The 20,569-nt window shown below is 39.9% G+C and overlaps 1 protein-coding gene across 1 annotated transcript in view; it reads left to right on the top strand.

Moving 5' to 3' along the window:
* LOC114652319 (transmembrane protein 144-like) overlaps positions 1-20,569 on the top strand; it is a 65,593-nt gene that overhangs the window by 20,747 nt on the left and 24,277 nt on the right. Inside the window, exons 6-8 of the mRNA XM_028802660.2 lie at positions 1,652-1,733; positions 6,809-6,885; positions 12,054-12,172. Coding sequence (XP_028658493.1) covers positions 1,652-1,733; positions 6,809-6,885; positions 12,054-12,172 — 278 coding nt within the window. The remainder of the gene's footprint in view (positions 1-1,651; positions 1,734-6,808; positions 6,886-12,053; positions 12,173-20,569) is intronic.

Genomic DNA, 20,569 nt, shown 5'->3' with positions numbered 1-20,569 from the left:
GTGTATATATATGTGTATATTTATGTATGTATGTGTGTATATACAGTATATATACTTGCTCCTACTCTGTTCAATGCTTGTATGGACTGGGTGTTGGGCAAGGTCATGGGGTCCAACGGCTGTGGGGTATCTATTGGTGAAGAAAGATTTAAGGATCTTGACTTTGCTGACGATGCTGTGATCTTCGCAGAGTCAATTGAGGCCCTGATCGGGGTGCTCGAGAGACTGAGCGAGGAGTCTGAGTGTCTGGGCTTGCGGGTTTCCTGGGTAAAAACCAACAACCAGGCCTTTAATGACCTCTTGGGCATGGCCATCAGCAGTGTGTCTATTTGCGGAGAGAGTGTCGACCTCATCGAGAGGTTTACTTACCTTGGCAGTGACATTCATGTCTCTGGTGACTCTTCAGTAGACGGATTGGGAGAACGTGGTGGGTCATAAGGTCGCTGGAAAGGGGTGTGTGGCACTCCTGATATCTATGCAAAAGGACGAAGGTACAAGTCTTTAGAGTCCTGGTGCTTCTTGTCTAGCTATATGGTTGCGAGACATGGATGCTATCCAGTGACCTGAGGCGAAGACTGGACTCCCTTGGTACTGTGTCTGTCCGGAATATCCTTGGGTACCGTTGGTTTGACTTTGTGTCGAATGAGCGGTTGCTCATGGAGTCCCAAATGAGGCACATTACCTACATTGTGAGGGAGCGTCAGTTACAGCACTTCGGCCATGTGGCATGTTTCCCCAAGGGCGATCCAGCTCGTAAGATCCTCATTGTTGGGGACCCAAGTGGCAGGGGTCGCCCACGTCACACCTGGCTGCGGCAGATAGAGGGTCATTTCTGGAGGATGGGACTGGACTGCGTGTCTGCCTGGGGGGATGCCAACCGGGATCCTGAATTGTTTTGTCGTGTAGTGGGTGTGGCAACAAACTGTACCAGTGCATGCTCCCCAACTTGACTTGACTTGTAATATATTTATAGCAAGAAGTCCACAAAGGTAGAAAATAAATCATGTATCTTAAAATGGTCTTTTTTTCCTAAGCTTTTAACACCTACCAGGTGTCATCATCAGAGGAAAATGATTAGACATAACGGAATCAAAGGCAATATATAGCAGATGAGGAGGTGAGTGTGCATTAGTAAGGTGGGGATCAGAGGGTGTAGGTTTTACAGTCTTTTTTTGTTATTTGGATGTTCTTTTTTTTAAGCCTGCATATGCTGGGTTCAAGTCCAAGTGCCTGTTAATAGCATTTTCATTTGATAACCAAAATTCAGCCAGCTCTCTGGCACTTTTAGTATTTTCCCTGAATCTCACTTGCACTGTGTCCCAGTTAAACATGTGTCCAGTTGAATTGGTATGTGCGTATATCAGAGATTGTGGGTCTTTCCTTCTGACCGCATTGCAATGTTCTTGTATGTGTGATGTAAAAAAAAAAAAAAAAGATGTGTGTGTATATATATGCATATATATAATATAATGTATAATATATGAGAGCATACAGACTGCACAGAGATGAGTAGGTGTTTCATTCAAACACAAGTCAGTGGATCTTTGAGGCAGCAGCAGTATTCACTGTGCCTCAAAGTAAAAACATGGTTTATATAATCGCATTAATAAATAGTTGTTGAGTCATAGATTTGTTTTTTCTTTCTTTTCAGTGCTTTGATTTTTTTTGCTGTAAAAAGCGATGTTAAGAGTCCCATGAGATCTTCAGAAACTGTACCTTTATTATTGGATGTTGTAAGTATAAGTGAATTCCATATTAAAATAGCTTTTTTTTTTCTTTACTGGTTTAATAATTTGTTCTACCATGAATAGTAATTTCTTCATTAATTGTGAGCTTCACTATATGGGCAAACTTGCAGTGTGGGGCTACCGAGTGGTTATGAATATAGCATGTGAAAATCACCTGTCCTCTGTTGCATCATTCATAATAGGTTTCCAAACTACTGCTTGAAGCAACTTTAGCACAAGAAGTTTGTGTCAGGAGCTTTATGACATGAGTGTCCATGGTCATGTAGAAGTTAAAACCTAAAATCATTAAAATCACCAGTCAAAGTATTACTGAGATCAAACAGTGCAAGTATGAGTAAATCCAAAGTGACCTACAGGATTTACACAAAACAATTGCACCAAGACCAATGAAAGGATAAATAATTGAGAGCATTTTCAACATACACTTACCCTTATTGTAAACAAGATATGAATCGAAAGGGAATAAAACACTTATTGAAATACAGGGCATGAATATTACAGTCTGGATAAACGTAAACTGCTGGTGAATTGTGCAGCATACAAGTAAGAACAAAAATCTAGCATACTTTAGTATAGTGCAAAAATCGAAAGGTCTGTCAAATAACTCGCCTGGAAAAAAAAAACTATTTAATTTGTAAACAAGTTCTGTCATATATATTCCATATATATATATATATATATATATATATATATATATATATATATATATATTCCACAAAGATACAAAAACTCCCAAGACTATGACATTTTTAAACAAATTACTAACTTCAAGTTTTATCTTAATATTGCACAAAGATATCAGAAAAAAATAACAGTTGTAAAATTCTACAGAGGAGGCTAAAAAGTCTTTTTAGCTTGAGAGTGCCCACAGCATTTCGTTTTAGAGCAGCATAGTTAAATGTTACAACATTTCCCCCGGTGCTGAAAGCCCTCTCAGAAGGGCTACTATTTTGCAAGTTTCCCCAATTTGGTACATTTTTTACAGCCAGTTTTTCACATTTGATTTAATTTCATACAACTAAATACTGCTTCACTAAAAATCTTTGTTCGGTAAACACCCAGTACTCAGATGTTCCTAGGAAATGAAAGCAGGCCTCATCACCAAAGAACAATTAAACCTGACTATCTAAAAAAGAAAATTCCTGTGCCCACAGAAACAAACTATATAGACATATGCTTGTGGACACTTGACTATCACACCTATATGTGCTTGTTGGGGATCTCACTTCAAAACTATGGACATTAATATGGAGTCTCTTTAAAACTCCAACCTTCCTCCCTCAAAGTCTATAATAGCCTCCACTTTCTGGGAAGACTTTCCGCAAGATTTTGGAGTGTGTCTGTTATAACGTCCACCCATTCATCTTAAAAAGCATTTGTGAGGTCAAGGAGTAATGTTGGATGAGAAGGACAAATTCACCTCTAAAGGTGCTCAATAGGGTTACAGTCAGGGCACTGTGCAGGCCACTCGAGTTACTCTGTGGTTTTTATGGACCTCGATTTGTGCAGAGGGATACAGTCATGCTGGAACAGAACTGGGCCATTCCCCAAACTGTTGCCGCAAAGTTGGAAGGCTGCAATTATTTATAATGTCTTGAAGGTAGTGTTCTATTGGAATCTGCCAAATCCACATTCACCCATCAGACCACCAGATAATGAAGTGTGATTCATCACTCCACAGAACATGTTTTCTCTGCTCCACAGTAGGGAAGTAACAGGTGTATCATCTCTTTATTATAAAAAAAATCTTGGGAAATCTTAGGAGGGAGACGAGACGCGATCTTCTTGGAAGACAATTTGAAGTCCTGCGAGAGACACTAACGTCACATGAGACAAGGCAGTGAGATAAAAGGATAGCTGCTGTATAGGCTTTTAAATGATCGCCACACAGCGTGACAAGCAGAACACGCACCTCTGCAGCAGCAGCACAAAGCCAGCAGCTGATCCGTCCGCACCTCCTTACCGAGCGTTCAGCTCCCCCCCTTCACAACGTGAAGTGGCAGGAGCATAGTGCGCATCCGGGGGTGGTTGAGCGAAGCGATCGAGACGTGATCATCTTGGAGACACACTCCGACGTCACACGAGACTAGACATTACAACCTTAGGAAGCAAAACCCGTGAGACGGTAACTTTTGAATGTCACGCCCTACTTACAAACAATTTAAAACAAGTTCGCGGACATCTGACCCTAGCAGTTGTTGGAATGCTTTTGACAGACAAACTTCATGTGCTCCCAGCTCTTAAAACAACAACAAGCAGAACATGCAGCTCGCCAGCAGCAGCAAGCCAGCAGATGAGCCGACCGCATCTCCTTAACGTGCATTCAGCTCCCCCCCTTCACAAAGCGAATGGCAGAGATGCGAAGTGGCAAAAGGACAGCTGCTGTACAGTCTTTTAAATGATCGATGCGCAGCACGATAAGCAGAACACACAGCTCCCAGCAGCATCAGCAAGACAGCAGCTGATCCGACCGCATCTCCTTAGCGTGCATTCAACCCCCCCAAACCAAGCCCCCCGTGAGCAGCATTATATGTCATGGCCGGGACTGGAAATAAAGGACAAATATTGTTTTTACAAAAGTTTTAAAGTAAAAGTGAAAATAATGCATATGTGACAATTCCCATGAAAATAACAGTCTCTTTAAATTGTATATCTGGTAAACCAAACCAGGAGGTGGGCGAGCGAAGCGAGCAGGGGGCTCTGCCCCCTAGTCTACAATAATATCTTAATTGTTGTTTTAACGATGTGGGAGCTGAAACTATTGACTGTGTCACTCAGTTTGCAAAAAAAAAACAATGGAAAAACACGCCTTGAGAGTCTTTGCATTCACTGTCTCATGTAACCTAACAGGACAGACTACTGTGCGTGTGTGCATGGTCAGCGTACCCACAAGTTAAGCTAGCATAGCTGCCTAAAACTGAGTGAGCAAACAGCGCCAAGAGATAAAACAGCCCATAATTAAATCTAATGACGTAGACTGCAAGACTTGGATCATCCTCACTCACGTGGAGGCGATTTAGCTTTGAAAAGACTGATGTTGCTTAAAAGGCGTCAATCTGCAATCGGAAATTGTATGCCATTAAAGACAGCCCAACAACTAACTTGTTTCACCATCTGCGAAGTGGAAGGGATCTATTATAAATCCATTCGAACTGATTATTTTTTATTTCTGTAAGAAGCATATGCCTATCGAGTGCATTTTATTTCACAGGCCATCTTGGTTGGGGATTCTCGATTCCAAAGCACATTTTTTTCTTTCATTATTTAAAGCACGCACACAGATCTCCACACCTCCTCACCCGCCCTGCTCCATCCGCCTCAATGGCTGCAAAAGTTGGAGCAGATGATGACACGAGAGAACAAAAAAAGAAAAAAAAAAAAACACACACACAGAAATTCAGAGAAGGCGAGTCTCTGCATACTGCTATTGAAAAAGAGATCAAGAACTACTTGACGATACCTCAGGTAGACAGTGATGTAACTCCACTTGTAATTTTGCTGATTTGAATGCATGTAACTGCTCCAAACTGATTCCTTGCAACACCAAATTGGATGGATTAACTCGTTAAGCCTTGAACTTCATTGACAGGTGTGTCCAATCATGAGAAAAGGTATTTAAGGTGGTCAATTGCAAATTGTGCTTCCCTTTGACTCTCCTCTGAAGAGTGACATCATGGGATCCTCAAATCAACGCTCAAAAGATCTGAAAACAAAGGGGAAGGCTACAAAAAGCTATCTCAAGAGGTTTAAACTGTCGGTTTCAACTGTAAGGAATGGAATCAGGAAATGAAAGGCCACAGGCACAGTTGCTGTTAAACCCAGGTCTGTCAGGCCAAGAAAAATACAGGAGCGGTATATGAACAGGATTGTGAGAATGGTGACAGACAACCCACAGATCACCTCCAAAGACCTGCAAGAACATCTTGCTGCAGATGGTGTATCTGTACATCGTTCTACAGTTCAGCACAATTTACACAAAGAGCATCTGTATGGCAGGGTGATGAGAAAGAAGCCCTTTCTGCACTCACGCCACAAACAGTCGCTTGTTGTATGCAAATGCTCATTTAGACGAGCCATATTCATTTTTGATCAAAGTGCTTTGGACTGATGAGACACAAATTGACTTATTTGGTCATAACAAAAAGCGCTTTGCATGGCGGAAGAAGAACACAGATTCTTCCAAGAAAAACATCTGCTACCTACTGTCAAATTTGGTGGAGGTTCCATCATGCAGTGTGGCTAGTTCAGGGACTGGGGCCCTTGTTAAAGTCGAGGGTCAGATGAATTCAATCCAATATCAACAAATTCTTCAGGATAATGTTCAAGCTTCAGTCGCAAAGTTGAAGTTACGCAGGAGTTGGATATTCCAACAAGACAATGACCCAAAACACAGTTCGAAATCTACAAAGGCATTCATGCAGAGGGAGAAGTACAATGTTCTGGAATGGCCATCACAGTCTGACTTGAATATCATTGAAAATCTATGGGATGATTTGAAGCAGGCTGTCCATGCTTGGCAGCCATCAAATTTAACTGAACTGGAGAGATTTTGTATGGAAGAATAGTCAAAAATACCTCCATCCAGAATCCAGACACTCATCAAAGGCTATAGGAAGACAGCGTCTAGAGGCTGTTATATTTGCAAAAGGAGGCTCAACTAAGTATTGAAGTAATATCTCTGTTGGGGTGCCCACATTTATGCAACTGTCTAATTATGTTATGATGCATATTGCTTGTTGTCTGTTAATCCAATAAACTTAGTATCACTGCTGAAATACTACTGTTTCCATAAGGCATGTCATATATTAAAAGGAAGTTGCTACTTTGAAAGCCCAGCCAATGAGAAACAAAAATCCAAAGAATTAAGAGGGGTTCCCAAACTTTTTCATATGACTGTATGTATTTCGTTTTGGTCAGTCTTGAAAGTAAGAGGAATGGTAGGTTGTATTAACAATAAAACAGCTTACATGCAGCTTATCTGGGTTCCTGAACATGTTTTACTAGCATCTAACACAGAGTATTAATCACAGATACATGTTTTTTATTTTTCTTTTGAACAGCGAATCAATAGTGATGATCACTGCTCAGTAGATGAATCATGGGTTGATAAACTGAGTCCCAGAAAGAAAAGAATTATGTAAGTAAGCAATGATTTATATGCTTCACCTGAAACTGTTAAATGCCTTAATCTATTTACTCTGTGTATTTTCAAAAGCTGCCTGGAGGCAATGTGGCTACAAGTAATAGAGAGTAAAAAAAATAATAAATAAATTCATCAGTCTGTTATCAGTAACAGATTACAAGTATTTGCCTGCTACATAATGTCATGAAAAGCCGTCCTCAAAGTTTTAATGCTAAGTCCCAATGTCTAGTTTTTATTTGGCTCTTTGATGCTATAAATCCCTTTTAAATGTCACAGCTTTATATAATTGCATGTTATCATCATCAGCCTGTTTATATGCTCTTTGCATCCACCATATTCCATCATAGATTTTCAAGCTGTAATGTAGCCTATTGCCTAAGAATTCAGCCCTTAAATAACAAGATTCAATCTTTGTCTTTAACTCACTGTTTGAGCCTAAGAGATTTGTTTTATCTGCCTGTGCTGTGGCAGAAAAGAAATATGTCAATACCAATAGAGCTCTGTACTTGTAAAACAGAAAGACACTACATGAGTAATAAAATGAGGTGGTGTTAGTTATTTTCATTTATTACCATAGACACTTTTCTTTTTGATTAAGCAAGCACTTCATGCTTTGCTGTTTATCCTACTTTTCCCCTCTTCTTCTTTGCCTTCATTGTCTTTTTTTTCTTCTGCTCCTCCTCCTCTTCTCTGTATTGGAGAAGCTGGTGACACTATGCCATTATTTGACATGTGGTCTCATTATAACTCTAGCAGCAACATCAGCAACTAAAACAATCTCAGAATCACTCTTTCCAGTTCTGTGTAGTGTTCACTGGTTTTATAGTGTTGCTTAGTGTATTTAACAATTTCTGCTCACTTTAAGGTATGCTCAAGAACAACTCGCACAACCAAAATAATAATAAAGAGCTAAAAAAGATAATGGAGAATGTTTGTTAACAAAAAAGATACTTGTGTACAAAAAAAATGGTAGTCCTTATGGAACTACTTAATCATGTTTGTTCCTAACAAATGGATATCTTGGCTGCCCAGTTGCCTCTCTTTCATTTTGTATGCTTCTTCTCCTACACACAGTAAGGAGGAAAGAGTTAAAAAAATAATAAGAGGATGTTTATTAACAAAAAAGAGAGCATGGTGCAGAATAAACAAAACCCTGATAGTCCTTGTGGACCTCCTTAATGAGGCTTGTCCCTAACTGTTGAATAGGATGGTTGCCCACTTGCCTGTCCTTCATTTTGTTTACTTCTTCTCCTTGTCCTGGTCTCTTTTGCTCTTGTCAGTTGATTGCTTGTCAGACCTTTTATGTACACTCACTGGAGGTCTATCAAAATTGTTAAGTTCATTTCTAGAATCCATACTAGCCTCTGAAACACTTGGAGCTACAGTCATATGAAAAAGTTTGGGAACTTCTCTCAGCCTGCATAATACTTTACTCTACTTTCAACAAAAAAGATAACAGTGGTATGTCTTTAATTTCCTACGAACATCTGAGTACTGGGGTGTTTTCCGAACAAAGATTTTTAGTGAAGCAGTATTTATTTGTTTGAAATTACATCAAATGTGAAAAACTGGCTGTGCAAAAATTTGGGCACCTTTGTAATTCTGCTGATTTGAATGCATGTAACTGCTCAGTGCTGATTACTTGCAACACCAAATTGGTTGGATTAACTCGTTATGCCTTGAACTTCATAGACAGGTGTGTCCAATCATGAGAAAAGGTATTTAAGGTGGTCAATTACAAGTTGTGCTTCCCTTTGACTCTCCTCTGAAGAGTGACAACATGGGATCCTTAAAGCAACTCTCAAAAGATCTGAAAAAAAGTTTGTTCAGTATCATGGTTTAGGGGAAGGCTACAAAAAGTTACTGACAACCTACCGATCAACTGCAAAGACCTGCAAGAACATCTTGCTGCAGATGGCGTATCTGTACATCGTTCTACAATTCAGTGCAATTTGCACACAGAACATCTGTATGGCAAATGCTCATCTAGACAAGCCAGATTCATTTTGGAACAAAGTGCTTTGGACTGATGACACAAAAATGGAGCTATTTGGTCATAACAATAAGCACTTTGCCTGGTGGAAGAAGAACACCGCATTCCAAGAAAACACCTGTTACCTACTGTCAAATTTGGTGGAGGTTCCATCATGCTGTGTGGCTAGTTCAGGGACTGGGGCCCTTGTTAAAGTCGAGGGTCAGATGAATTCAATCCAATATCAACAAATTCTTCAGGATAATGTTCAAGCATCAGTCACAAAGTTGAAGTTACGCAGGGGTTGGATATTCCAGCAAGACAGACAATGACCCAAAACACAGTTCGAAATCTACAAAGGCATTCATGCAGAGGGAGAAGTACAATGTTCTGGAATGGCCGGCACAGTCTCCCGACTTGAATATCATCGAAAATCTATGGGATGATTTGAAGCAGGCTGCCCATGCTCGGCAGCCATCAAATTTAACTGAACTGGAGAGATTTTGTGTGGAATAATGGTCAAAAATACCTCCATCCAGAATCCAGACACTCATGAAAGGCTATAGGAGGCATCTAGAGGCTGTTAGATTTGCAAAAGGAGGCTCAACTAAGTATTGATGTAATATCTGTGTTGGGGCGTCGAAATTTATGCACCTGTCTAATTTTGTTATGATGCATATTGCATATTTTCTGTTAATCCAGTAAACTTAATGTCACTGCTGAAATACTACTGTTTCCATAAGGCATGTCATATATTAAAAGGAAGTTGCTACTTTGAAAGCTCAGGCAATGATAAACAAAAATCCAAAGAATTAAGAGGGGTTCCCAAACTTTTTCTTATGACTGTATTAGCAAGAACACCATCTAGCAGCACCTGGTGTCATAGCTTTCTGAATTCCCACACCCAATTAAGGGCCTACTGTATACCAGGCCTCCTGTACATTCTCTTGTCCATACAGTATATCAGGTACTGTACAGAGGCGCCCTGCTGCTAACTACTAGACTGAACAGTATAGGAAGTACCCTAAATAGTCTCCGTTGACCTGCATCTGCACCAGGTTTTCTTCAACTATGGCTTCAACCGGATTCTGCAATGGATCAATACATGATTGATTTATAAAATTAGCCTAGTTTGCCCGAAGTGTGAATTCTGTGGAGAGTGTTATACCACCCTCTATTTGGTATACTATTTATTATAGTGGTATACAATCTGAGATATTTCCTATCATCAATGCAGTTCATGAATCATGGAGATCTTTCATTGCTGTGGAGTAAAAATGTAAAAAGTCTGAAATATTGTAAGCTGCCCTAATTTACAGTGTTCACAAGAAAAATATTGATTTACGTCATGAGGTAGAAATGAGGTTGTGTCAAATATTTGAAATATTAAAATGTTTACTTCAGTTGGAATGTTTTAAAGTCTAAATATTCTCAATTGTAATAGCAATTTGTCATTTTTCACCCTGAGATAGAGGTCCATAGGGAGCTAGATCCCTAGTAAATGGTCAAAGTCAAAAAATAGTATATTGCTAGGACAATGATGTACAAATATTCTACAAATTTCAAACATGTTTATTTTAACCTTCTGGAAGTGGGTCTTGGTGGACTTGGATATATGTGATCAGCAATTTTGAAATAGCATAAAACAAAACTCCACATGCCTATATTACAGATACACCTTTTCACAAAACTTTGAAAAAATAGGTAACTTTGACCCCTCATACACACGATAACGCCTACCTCATTTCTCCTCTCATCCTCACCATGGTAGAACAATTTGAACTTATCTCCAATACACCTGGCCTTACTCCCATTCCATCTGATCTCTAGCATGCACAATATATCTACCTTCCTTCTTTCCATTATATCAGCAAACTCTCTCCCCTTACCAGTCATACTCCCAACTTTCAAAGTTCCTACCCTCACTTCCACTCTCTTTACCTTCCTCCTCTCTTCCTGCCTCTGGACATGCATTCCCTCCTTCTTCCCCTTCTTCGGCAAACAGTAGCACAGTTTCTGCTAGCTCCTTGTTGGCTAACAGTACTTGTGGTGGCCATTGTTAACCCGCGCCTTGACCAATTTGGTATGAAAATCTGTATTGTTTTTACGAATAGCCAGCAAAATTTTATACCAGATGCCCTTCCTGACGTAACCCTCCCCATTTATCTGGTTTTGGGACTGGCATGAAGAAACACACTGGCTTGTGAATCCCCTGTGACTGGGTTTAATTAAAGAAAACCTCAAGTTTCAAAAATCACTGAAATCCAATTATTTATGAACTTTTCTAGGGGTACTAACAAATGTGTCCAGGTCATTTTAGAATATCTTTATAGAATAAGTAATACTTGATCTCTTTTCACACTTGCTTAGCTTTACTCGATGACATATCAAAGGCCTGCAGGTATACATGGAACAATTGCTTTTCAATTAATTACTTTTCAGGAGGTATTCAGCACTTTTTCAATGAGCTGTAAAGGAAGTAACAACCTTATCCTCAACTGTATATGCTTTATATTATAATCAATCTTCATTTGGAGAGTAAACCAGCACTGGGTTTATAACGTGTTACTTTTTTGGACCCAATTACTGCTAGACTAGGTCACCAGAGCCAGAGCCCATCCCTGTAGCACTGGGTACAAGACCTGAGACAATCCTGGATGGTGCACTGGGCCACCATCTCTGGGCACAATCATGCACATACCCACAGTTGCACAATTTTAGGGATATTGAAGAAAACTGTAGAAAATGTAATCCACACACATATGGGAAGAACATGCCAACTCCATCCAAATGGTGGATTGAGCCCAGGGCTTTGAAACCATTCAGCAGCAGCACCAATGACTGTGACATCATTCCATCTTCTTCTTGATTTATACATTTAATAATTTCTATTTTAATTGTTTGCTTTACCATTCCCTATCACCAGTAGTTTGATCATTTTACAAGCAGAACCATTTTACTTTACACTGCTTCTAGTTGACATTTAATATAAATAACACAAAGATGCTAAAAAAAATCAATATCACATTATCTTGTGATTTTTCTTTACCCCCTGCTTGGAAGCTGATAAAAAGGAAGATTAACTTTGCAATTATTTTAGCATTGTTTTCTGAGTCTTGTTTAATGATATGTCAGTAGGTTAACATGATTTATAAAAGAGGCAGAATTTAACTTCAACCTTTTTCCACAGAGGTGTTTTATTATCTGCGGTTGCCGGAATTTTGTATGGGTCCTCCTTCATCCCTGTCCTGTATATCAAGAATCATGCTAAAAGGAAAGACAGTGAATATGCTGGTGCAAGTCAGTTTGGTAAGCTAAGTTAAATAGAAAAGTTTTCTGTGTCTAGCTTGTGTGTTATTTTATTTTTATTTATTTATTTATTTATTTTCAAACATTGCTGGCACCTTGTTGTGTCATTTGCAGGCCGAGTGGATAGGTAAAGACGGCTATTATATAGATATTGATATTAAATAGATACTGACAGATAACTTATATTCTTGAAAGTGTTATAATATTTCTTGAGCTTCAGCAAAAAGCTATATTTCAAACATCAACAACACCCTTCAAATATACACACATACAAACAATTATAAAAAAACAAGAAAGCTTCAGACGAGAGCAATCACATAAAGGCATTTTGCCATAGATATTGAAGGAGCATCATTCACAGTTCCTGATACACTTCTGTTGAGCAATTTGTTGGTTAAAAGCTATCAATGCTAGTTTGTTACAGAGAGGATATGCAGCATTGCTCATAATGTCCTTCAGATTTCTCTCCAGAACTACTGCCTCCAATGGGCCGAAAGTGCATCCCCTTACTGAGCCTGCTGTCTTAATCAACTTGTTGATTTGGTGGGCCTATCTTGAAGTGATGTTATCTGCCTCAAACACGATAGTGTAGAAAATCCATTAATGGAATACAGTCTCCTAAGGAAAAAAAAAAAACAACCTGCTCTGCTGTTTCTTATATAGTTTTTCGGTGTTTTTAGACTAGCTCAGCGTGTTGTTGATGTGGACCCCGAAGTGCGTGTAATAGTGAACCACCTCCACATCTACTCCCTGAAGAGTAACCAGGCATAGAAACTCTTTGGTACAGCGAAAGTCAGTGATCAGTTATTTGGCCTTGCTGATGTTACTTTGCAGACAATTCTTTTTGCTCTAAGAAATAAAGTTCAGTTAGGACAGAATCATCTCAGAATTTCCACATGTGACATGACCTGGTGTTATATTTATAGACTGAGGTGTACAAGGTGAACACAAAACTAGATAGTTCTCATAATTGTGGCACCCCACATCCATATCATAGATTTTGTGCACTTTGCTGTCACTCTTGCTCACATCCAGATCAGAGGCACAGCCCTTAAGCCTCACAAACTGCAATGTGCCGGACAGGTCATCCATTATCCATATCTTTGAACTTACTCCTTACCAGGGATGGCTGATGGTATTGAGGGAATTGGAGAAATCATAAAACATAATTCTCACAGGGCTGCCATCTGTTTCAAAATGTGACAAAGTCTTATGGAGCAGACAGATAATTGAATCTTTCGACTTTCGGTCTTTGTCTAAAAAGCAAACTACAGTGGGTCAAGGTGATCTTTCTCATGAGAACTCACGTAGTCCAGGAGCAACCTGTAAAACGTTTTCATGGTTTGGAATTAAGGGCCACTGATCTATAGTCATTAGGTGCCTTTTTATCTTTGTGCCCTCCCCCACTATTACCTGTTGTCTATGGGGGAGGAGCGAAAGCTTTAGATTCATAAAACATTTCGATCTCTGGTTTTTAATGGATCTCGATGTTTTAGAAACTGAAAATATTGATATCTCGATGATTGGTGTGTGGTCTGTGTCTATGTGTCACAGTTTCTTGAGGACGGTCTATAGCTAAAACTGTTGGATGGAAGAATACCAAACTCGAAACTTAAGCCTGTTATGAGATGATGATGATGTGCTGATTAGTTTTTGAGTCAAATCGTGCAAGAGAAAGAGGCACTCTAGAGGAACCCTCAAATACTGTATTTCTGCAAATGATTATAAATTCTTCTTGTCAATTGCTAACGTAATGACCTATTTTATGACCATAAAGATCAGCATTAGAGCGGTAAATAATTACTGAAATGTTATAGAATAGTTCGGATAACTTTGTTCCTAGGGCGCAAAGCCTACTGACGGTCATGTCTGGTTTTTTTTTTTAACTGGAACATTACAGGCTGTTTTCCACAGCAGTGGCACTTTCTGGTGCCTTATTGACAGGCTGAACAGGTAGCAGACGATACCACAATGTTGGTCAGCACAGGCTCTAAGCATTTAGGGACTAAGTCCATCTGGTTCCACAGCTTTTCCTGTGTATAACTTTCTTGGTTGGTCATAAGTTATGGAAGTGCATACTGATCATCAGAGGTGGATGAAATAACATCATGCTGCAAAAAATCATGAATATTTCTATGCGTTCTGCCACTGTAACTCATCAATATTAATGAGTGGGCTGGAGCCTCCAACGAAAAACACAAATGCAAATGAAAAGCCATTAAGGCACTTTTAGAGCGAACTAAAACTGAACCATTGCTTGAATCAAGCAACAGTGATGACAATCTGAACTAGTCATCAGACATTGACACAGAAAGTGAAACATATGCATGATACGGCACTGTACAACTGAACCTTCGTGATATGCCTGATGAATTTGGTCACGTGAGGCTTCAGCAATGTTATGCGATGCTAGCTGCGTGACAAAAAGGCAAAATAATTGAGATCGTGTGCAAGGACAAACAAGATGTTAGGCACCTAACTTAATAGAACGTAAAGCTACTCACTTTTTCCATGTCAGTAGGTGCAAGAAACTGATGAAATTCATAAAAAGATTTTTTGCTTTGCTCACATTTGATGTTCAGATTGCCGTAATCATACTATTCAGTAAAATGTTTCGCTTGATTTCTACAGGCTTCTTTGTCATTGTTGGTAATCAAAAATCTACCTCTATCTGTTCGGCGGATTTGATGATAGGGTTTGTATCATGCTTGGCAATAAAATGATCCATAAAAAAGGAAAACTGTCAAAAACTAAGCACCCAGGGGTGAGGTTCTTCAGTGTTCAAAGTGTCAACAAGTCTGACCACCTGGGCTCAACCAATAATGAATTCCTGGATTCAATTACACGGGGTGATGTTCAGTTCAGCAGCTCCGAGCTTTGCTACTAGCTTCAGGGGGATGTTGGTGTTGAATTCTGAGCTGAAGTCAATAAACTGCATTCTCACAATTATATAAGTATTTAGACTTACAATTGTATTTTCAGAACACTTTCAGTTATGATTTAATCCATGCACTTAATTATGCCTCATGCTATTTTATTCCTTTGCTTAATGGATTAGAAAACAAAAAATAATTTTAGTGAATGAATGAAATGAAAAGAATTTTGAAACCAGGATTGTACCAGAATCCTGTCATTTGTACGCATATTGTGTTATAACAACTATACACAAACATTCATTCTAAATCCTCCTGGAACATTACCTTGATTTTTCAGCACTTCGTGTATTCTTCATCCATCCATTCTTCTAACCCACTTATTCTGTTTAGGGTCATGGTACTTCAGAAAGCACAAATAAGCACACATTCAACCACATATGGGAACACTCTAGAACAGGGATGTCAATTTCAATTTTATTGAGGGACAAAAGTAACACTTTATATACCCAAGGCAATTCAGAATATATGAAGAACTAACTACTGACACGTTGTCCTTACAAACATGACCCACTGGCTACAGGTTTATCTGCTCATCACATTCTTATATTCAGCTCCTCATCTCTGTTGAAGATGTCTTCCTTTCTTTTCTTTTTTTTTTTAACCCCATGGAGATTGCACTGGTTAAGAAAGCTAAGTGGGTGAGGTGACCAAAATCAGCATATTGTCAAAGGAGGACAGCCTTCTGGTCACAAACACAAGTATTTGTAGGTTATGCAATGTTCAGTCAGTCATTGTCCATCCATCCATCCATTTTCCAACCCGCTATATCCTAACACAGGGTCACGTGGGTCTGCTGAAGCCAATCCCAGCCAACACAGGGAGCAAGGCAGGTACAAACCCCAGGCAGGGCGCCAGCACACCGCAGGGCACACACACACACCCACCCCCATACAATTTATAATTGCCAATGCACCTAACCTGCATGTCTTTGGACTGTTGGAGGAAACCCACACAGACACGGGGAGAACATGCAAACTCCATGCAGGGAGGACCCAGGAAGCGAACCCAGGTCTTCTTACTGCGAGGCAGCAGCGCTACCACTGCGCCACCATGCCACCCCTCATTCATGTTCATCTGCATCAATATTCATTATGATCAGTTGTCACTTGGCCACCGAAAGAAAGAAGGTGTAAACGCATCACTCATGGATTACACAGAGCACATTAGTCAGTCAGTCAGAAACTGATATCGATCACATTTAACAAGAGTGGAAATTATTCTTTACACTTATATAGCGCTTTTCTCACTACTCAAAGCACTTTACATAGGGAGTGGGGAGCCACTTCAGCTACCAGTAATGCGTAGCATCCACCTGGATGATGTGATGACAGCCATTTTTGTGCCAGTACACTTGCCACACATTAGCTGTTAGGTGGTGAAGTGGTGAGAGAGAAAGGAAGCCAATTAGAGACATGGATGAATAGGGGGCCAAAATGACTAGGCCATGGAGGACAATTTAGCCTGGTCATTGGGAAACACCCTCCAGTTTACGAAGGAATGCCCAGGATTCTTTTATGACCACAAAGAGTCAGGACCTTGGTTTTACGTCTCACCTGAAGGACAGCTCCATTTTCATTTCTATAGAAGGTTTCCAGCAGCTAAGCAGATAACAAGCTCATTTTAAACACCTGTGTCTCATCTCAAAATGTCAGAAAGGCAGCAACTGAACATTCTGTGACAAAACGCCAACTGAACTAAAAACTAACCCGAAAACTGACTTGAGCCCTTTCTCACCCAAAATGAGTACCTGGTTTTCTTCTTCCCCAAACACAGGAAAGTTCTCACACTGTCAAGGTCTATTCCTGTTTGAATCATAAACTGTACTAAGCTGCAAACAGACTGGCTACACAATATATCCTAAGGTCTTGCTTTGCCTTTTAGCTTTCCCAGAATACACTTCACTTCTATCCAGCTAGACAAGTCTTTCAGGACTTGGCCATTTTACCTGAAATCTGTCAGTTATAAGGGTTAAAGCATCCCCCATACAGGTACTTTTAAATGCTTATTTGTACTGGCACCATGAACTGCAATTCTGTTGTTTTCAAAAGGGCAGTGACTGTTACACGAATGTGGCAATGTGCATCTTTTACTACCAATGCACCTGTGGAATCATTCTTTCCCTCTGTTTCTTTCACCCACGACAGTGACTTGCTGTTGTCTTTCACCATAGGTTTTTAACTCTTGCCTCTTTAGTGCTCAGTTTGCTACAGAGATGGTGGCCTCTCTTTCTGGCAACTGCATCTTGCTGACCTTTTTTTTCTGAAAAATGCATTGCTTTCCGGTAGGACTGCACAGTTAGTTGTACATGCACTGGCCACTTTATTAGGTACACCTGCTTGCAAACACAAATATCTAATCAGTCAATCACATGGCAGCTTCGGCATGTAGACACTGGTACAATAATTTGCTGAAATTCAAACCAATCATCAGAATGTGGAAGAAAGGTGACTGAAGTGACTTTGATTGTGGGATGGTTTTTGGTTGCTATATCGGTTGGTCTGAGACTACTGATCCACAGGGAGTTTTACACATAACATCACTGGGTTTTACAGAGAATAGTCCAAAAAATGGAAAATATGCAGTGAGCAGTAGTTGTTTGGGCAAAAATTCCTTGTTGGTGCCAGAGGTCAGCGGAGAATGGCCAGACTAGTTTGAGCTTATAGAAAGACAACAGCGACTCCAATAACCATTCGCTACAACTGAGGTATGCAGATGAGCATCTCTGAACGCACAACACGTCGAACTTTGAAGCAGATAGGCTATAGCAGCAGGAGACCCCACTGGGTGCCACTCCTATCAGTTAAGAACACGCAACTGAGGCTACAATTCGCACGGTGCTCACCAAGTCTGGACAACAGATGATTGAAAAACTGTTGCGTTGGTCTAATGAGTCTCGATTTCTGTTGCGACATTCGGACGGTAGGGTCAGAATTTGGCATCAACAAACATGAAAGCTTGGATTTATCCTGGCTTGTATCAACATTTCAGTCTGGTGGTGTTGGTGGTATAATAGTGTGGAGGATATTTTCTGGGCACACTTTGGGCCCATTAGTACCTACTCGGCATTGTTTAAATGCAGTAGACTACCGGAGCATTGTTGCTGACCATGTCCACCACTTTATGATTGCAGTGTACTCTTCTTCTGATGGCTACTTCCAGCAAGATAATCCGCCATGTCATAAAGCTTAGATCATCTTAAACTGGTTTCTTGAACATGGCAATGAGTTCAGTATACAGGAATGGTCTCCACAGTCGCCAGATCTCAATCCAATAGAGCACCTTTGGGATGTGGCGGAATGGGAGACTCGCATCATGGATGTGCTGCCGGAAAATCTGCAGCAACTGCCTGGTGCTATCATGTCAATATGGACCAAAATTTGTGCCACAAAGAATTGTGGTAGTTCTGAATGGAAAAGGGGTCCAACCCTTTACTAGCAAAGAGTGGGTAATAAAGTGGCCAGTGAGTGTATATTAATCAGAATTACCTTTACAGTTACCATGATACACTATTCAACAAAAGTGGTGATTACTTGATTCTACGTAGTACTCCTGTGCTGTCAAAAATAGAGCTTTTCCTGTCGCAGGCTTGCTATAATTGGCATATGAGTGTTGTAATCCAGCACAGACACATTCACTAAGCACAAATGCATTTGGGACTCTGAGGCACTGTCATCCTATGAATAATTGCAGGCAACTGAGCTGAACGCATTAGCAGTCTGATTCCTAACAACATCTTTTAAAACGTGTTAAAGTCTTTCTCTTCTGTTTGATGTAGGCTTTAGAAAAAAGCTTTAAAGAAAAGAGAAGTTTGAATAATGTTGAATGTGTTAGATCATCTGACACTTTTTTTTTAATTTAATATTTTAGTTCCAAAATTAAGAGAATAGTCCTTAATATTGAATTGTTTTGTTTTTAATAGTGTTGATGTTTATTAAAAAAAATCATAATTTTGGAGAACTGCACCCAAATGTTTATACAACCATCTCTCTCTCTCTCTGTGTATATATATAATATATATATAATATACTGTATATAATCCAGCGTCAGTCTGTCTGTATGTCTGTTCGCTTTTCACAAGAGAACTACTTAACAGATTTAGGTCTGTTTTTTTTTCCATAATTTGCTTGAACATTCCGGTTGATTTTGCGACTTCTCTCATTGCGCTAAGAATCATAGTTCGTTTGCGGTACCGATTTATTTGCACGAATCCGAGAGGGACGCAGCGGGCCAAAGGGAGGGGAGCAGGGCCGTCCTCACTCATGCACCAGCCTCGGAGCGTATCTTACATCTGCTTACCTAATGAACGAGAGAACTACTTAATGGATTTAGGTCGGGTTTTTCTCTCTAATTTGCTTGAACATTCCGACTGATTTTGCGACTTCTGTCATCATGCTATGTATCAGTTTGTTTACTGTACCGATTTATTTATGTAAATCTGAGAGAGGCGCAGCAAGGAGGGGGGTGGGGCCCTCCTCACTCACGCACCAGCCTCGGGGTGTAACTCCGCTTAGTTAGTAAACGAAAGAACTACTTAACAGATTTAGATTGTTTTTTTTTTTTTCCGTCAATAATTTGCTTTGAACATTCCGATTGATTTTGCGACTTCTCTTATTGTACTAAGAACCCTAGGTCGCTGGCAGGAGCGATGTATTTGCACTAATCTGAGACAGAAGCTGCGGGCCGAGGTGAGGGGGAAACGTGACATCAGGAGTAGGGAGCCGGACAGGGCCCTCCTCACTGTCCTGTTTCACTACTACGCGGGTGAAGCCGCGGGGGACAGCTACTTTATTCATAAACCACATAGTCCACAAGAGTGCAGAAAAGCTAAGCAAGCAGTACCAAGACCTAGTAACATTAATTCCATCACAAAATATCTGTGAATTGCTTGATTATGCTGTTTGAGCAGGCTATCGAAAAAGAAATTTAGATAGCCGAAATTATTGCATTTTATTTATCAAAAGACAGTGTTGTAGGAATGGGAAGAGTTTTACTTGGTTAATTAGTTTTGCCTTTCAGCAATGCTTGTGATTAATTAACACTAGAATTACCAGAGCCAACGAAAAAACTTGTAAATCCGGCCCACCTTAAATCCCTTTGCACCTCTCCGTCAGCGTCTTTTGTTTTCTAAATGTGTCGATAAGCTGAAGCAGCAAGCAGCCTGCTATACCATTCCCCCCACTACTCTTATTGTTAATATTATACAATAAAAACATACATTTGATTTGTGTCTGTAACAGCCGGTGTAAGTTTATAGAACTTGTAAAAGTTAGCGTTTTTTTTTTTTTCCATTTTTATTCTCTCAGTCATGATCACGATACAGCACTCGCCCCTGCCCCAGATCTGACGCGATTACTTTTTATCTGAAACTGGGAATAACTGTAGATGTGAGTGGTGTTTTGAGACAATGGAACTGGAAATTCTCAGATCTGGAGGGATAAAAGCTGACACACAAACACTGGTG

This window comes from Erpetoichthys calabaricus, chromosome 5 (assembly GCF_900747795.2).
Source record: "Erpetoichthys calabaricus chromosome 5, fErpCal1.3, whole genome shotgun sequence".
NCBI classification, from domain to species: Eukaryota; Metazoa; Chordata; class Cladistia; order Polypteriformes; family Polypteridae; genus Erpetoichthys; species Erpetoichthys calabaricus.
Note: the sequence above shows the minus strand (reverse complement) of the source record. Positions and strands in the feature narration are given on the sequence as shown.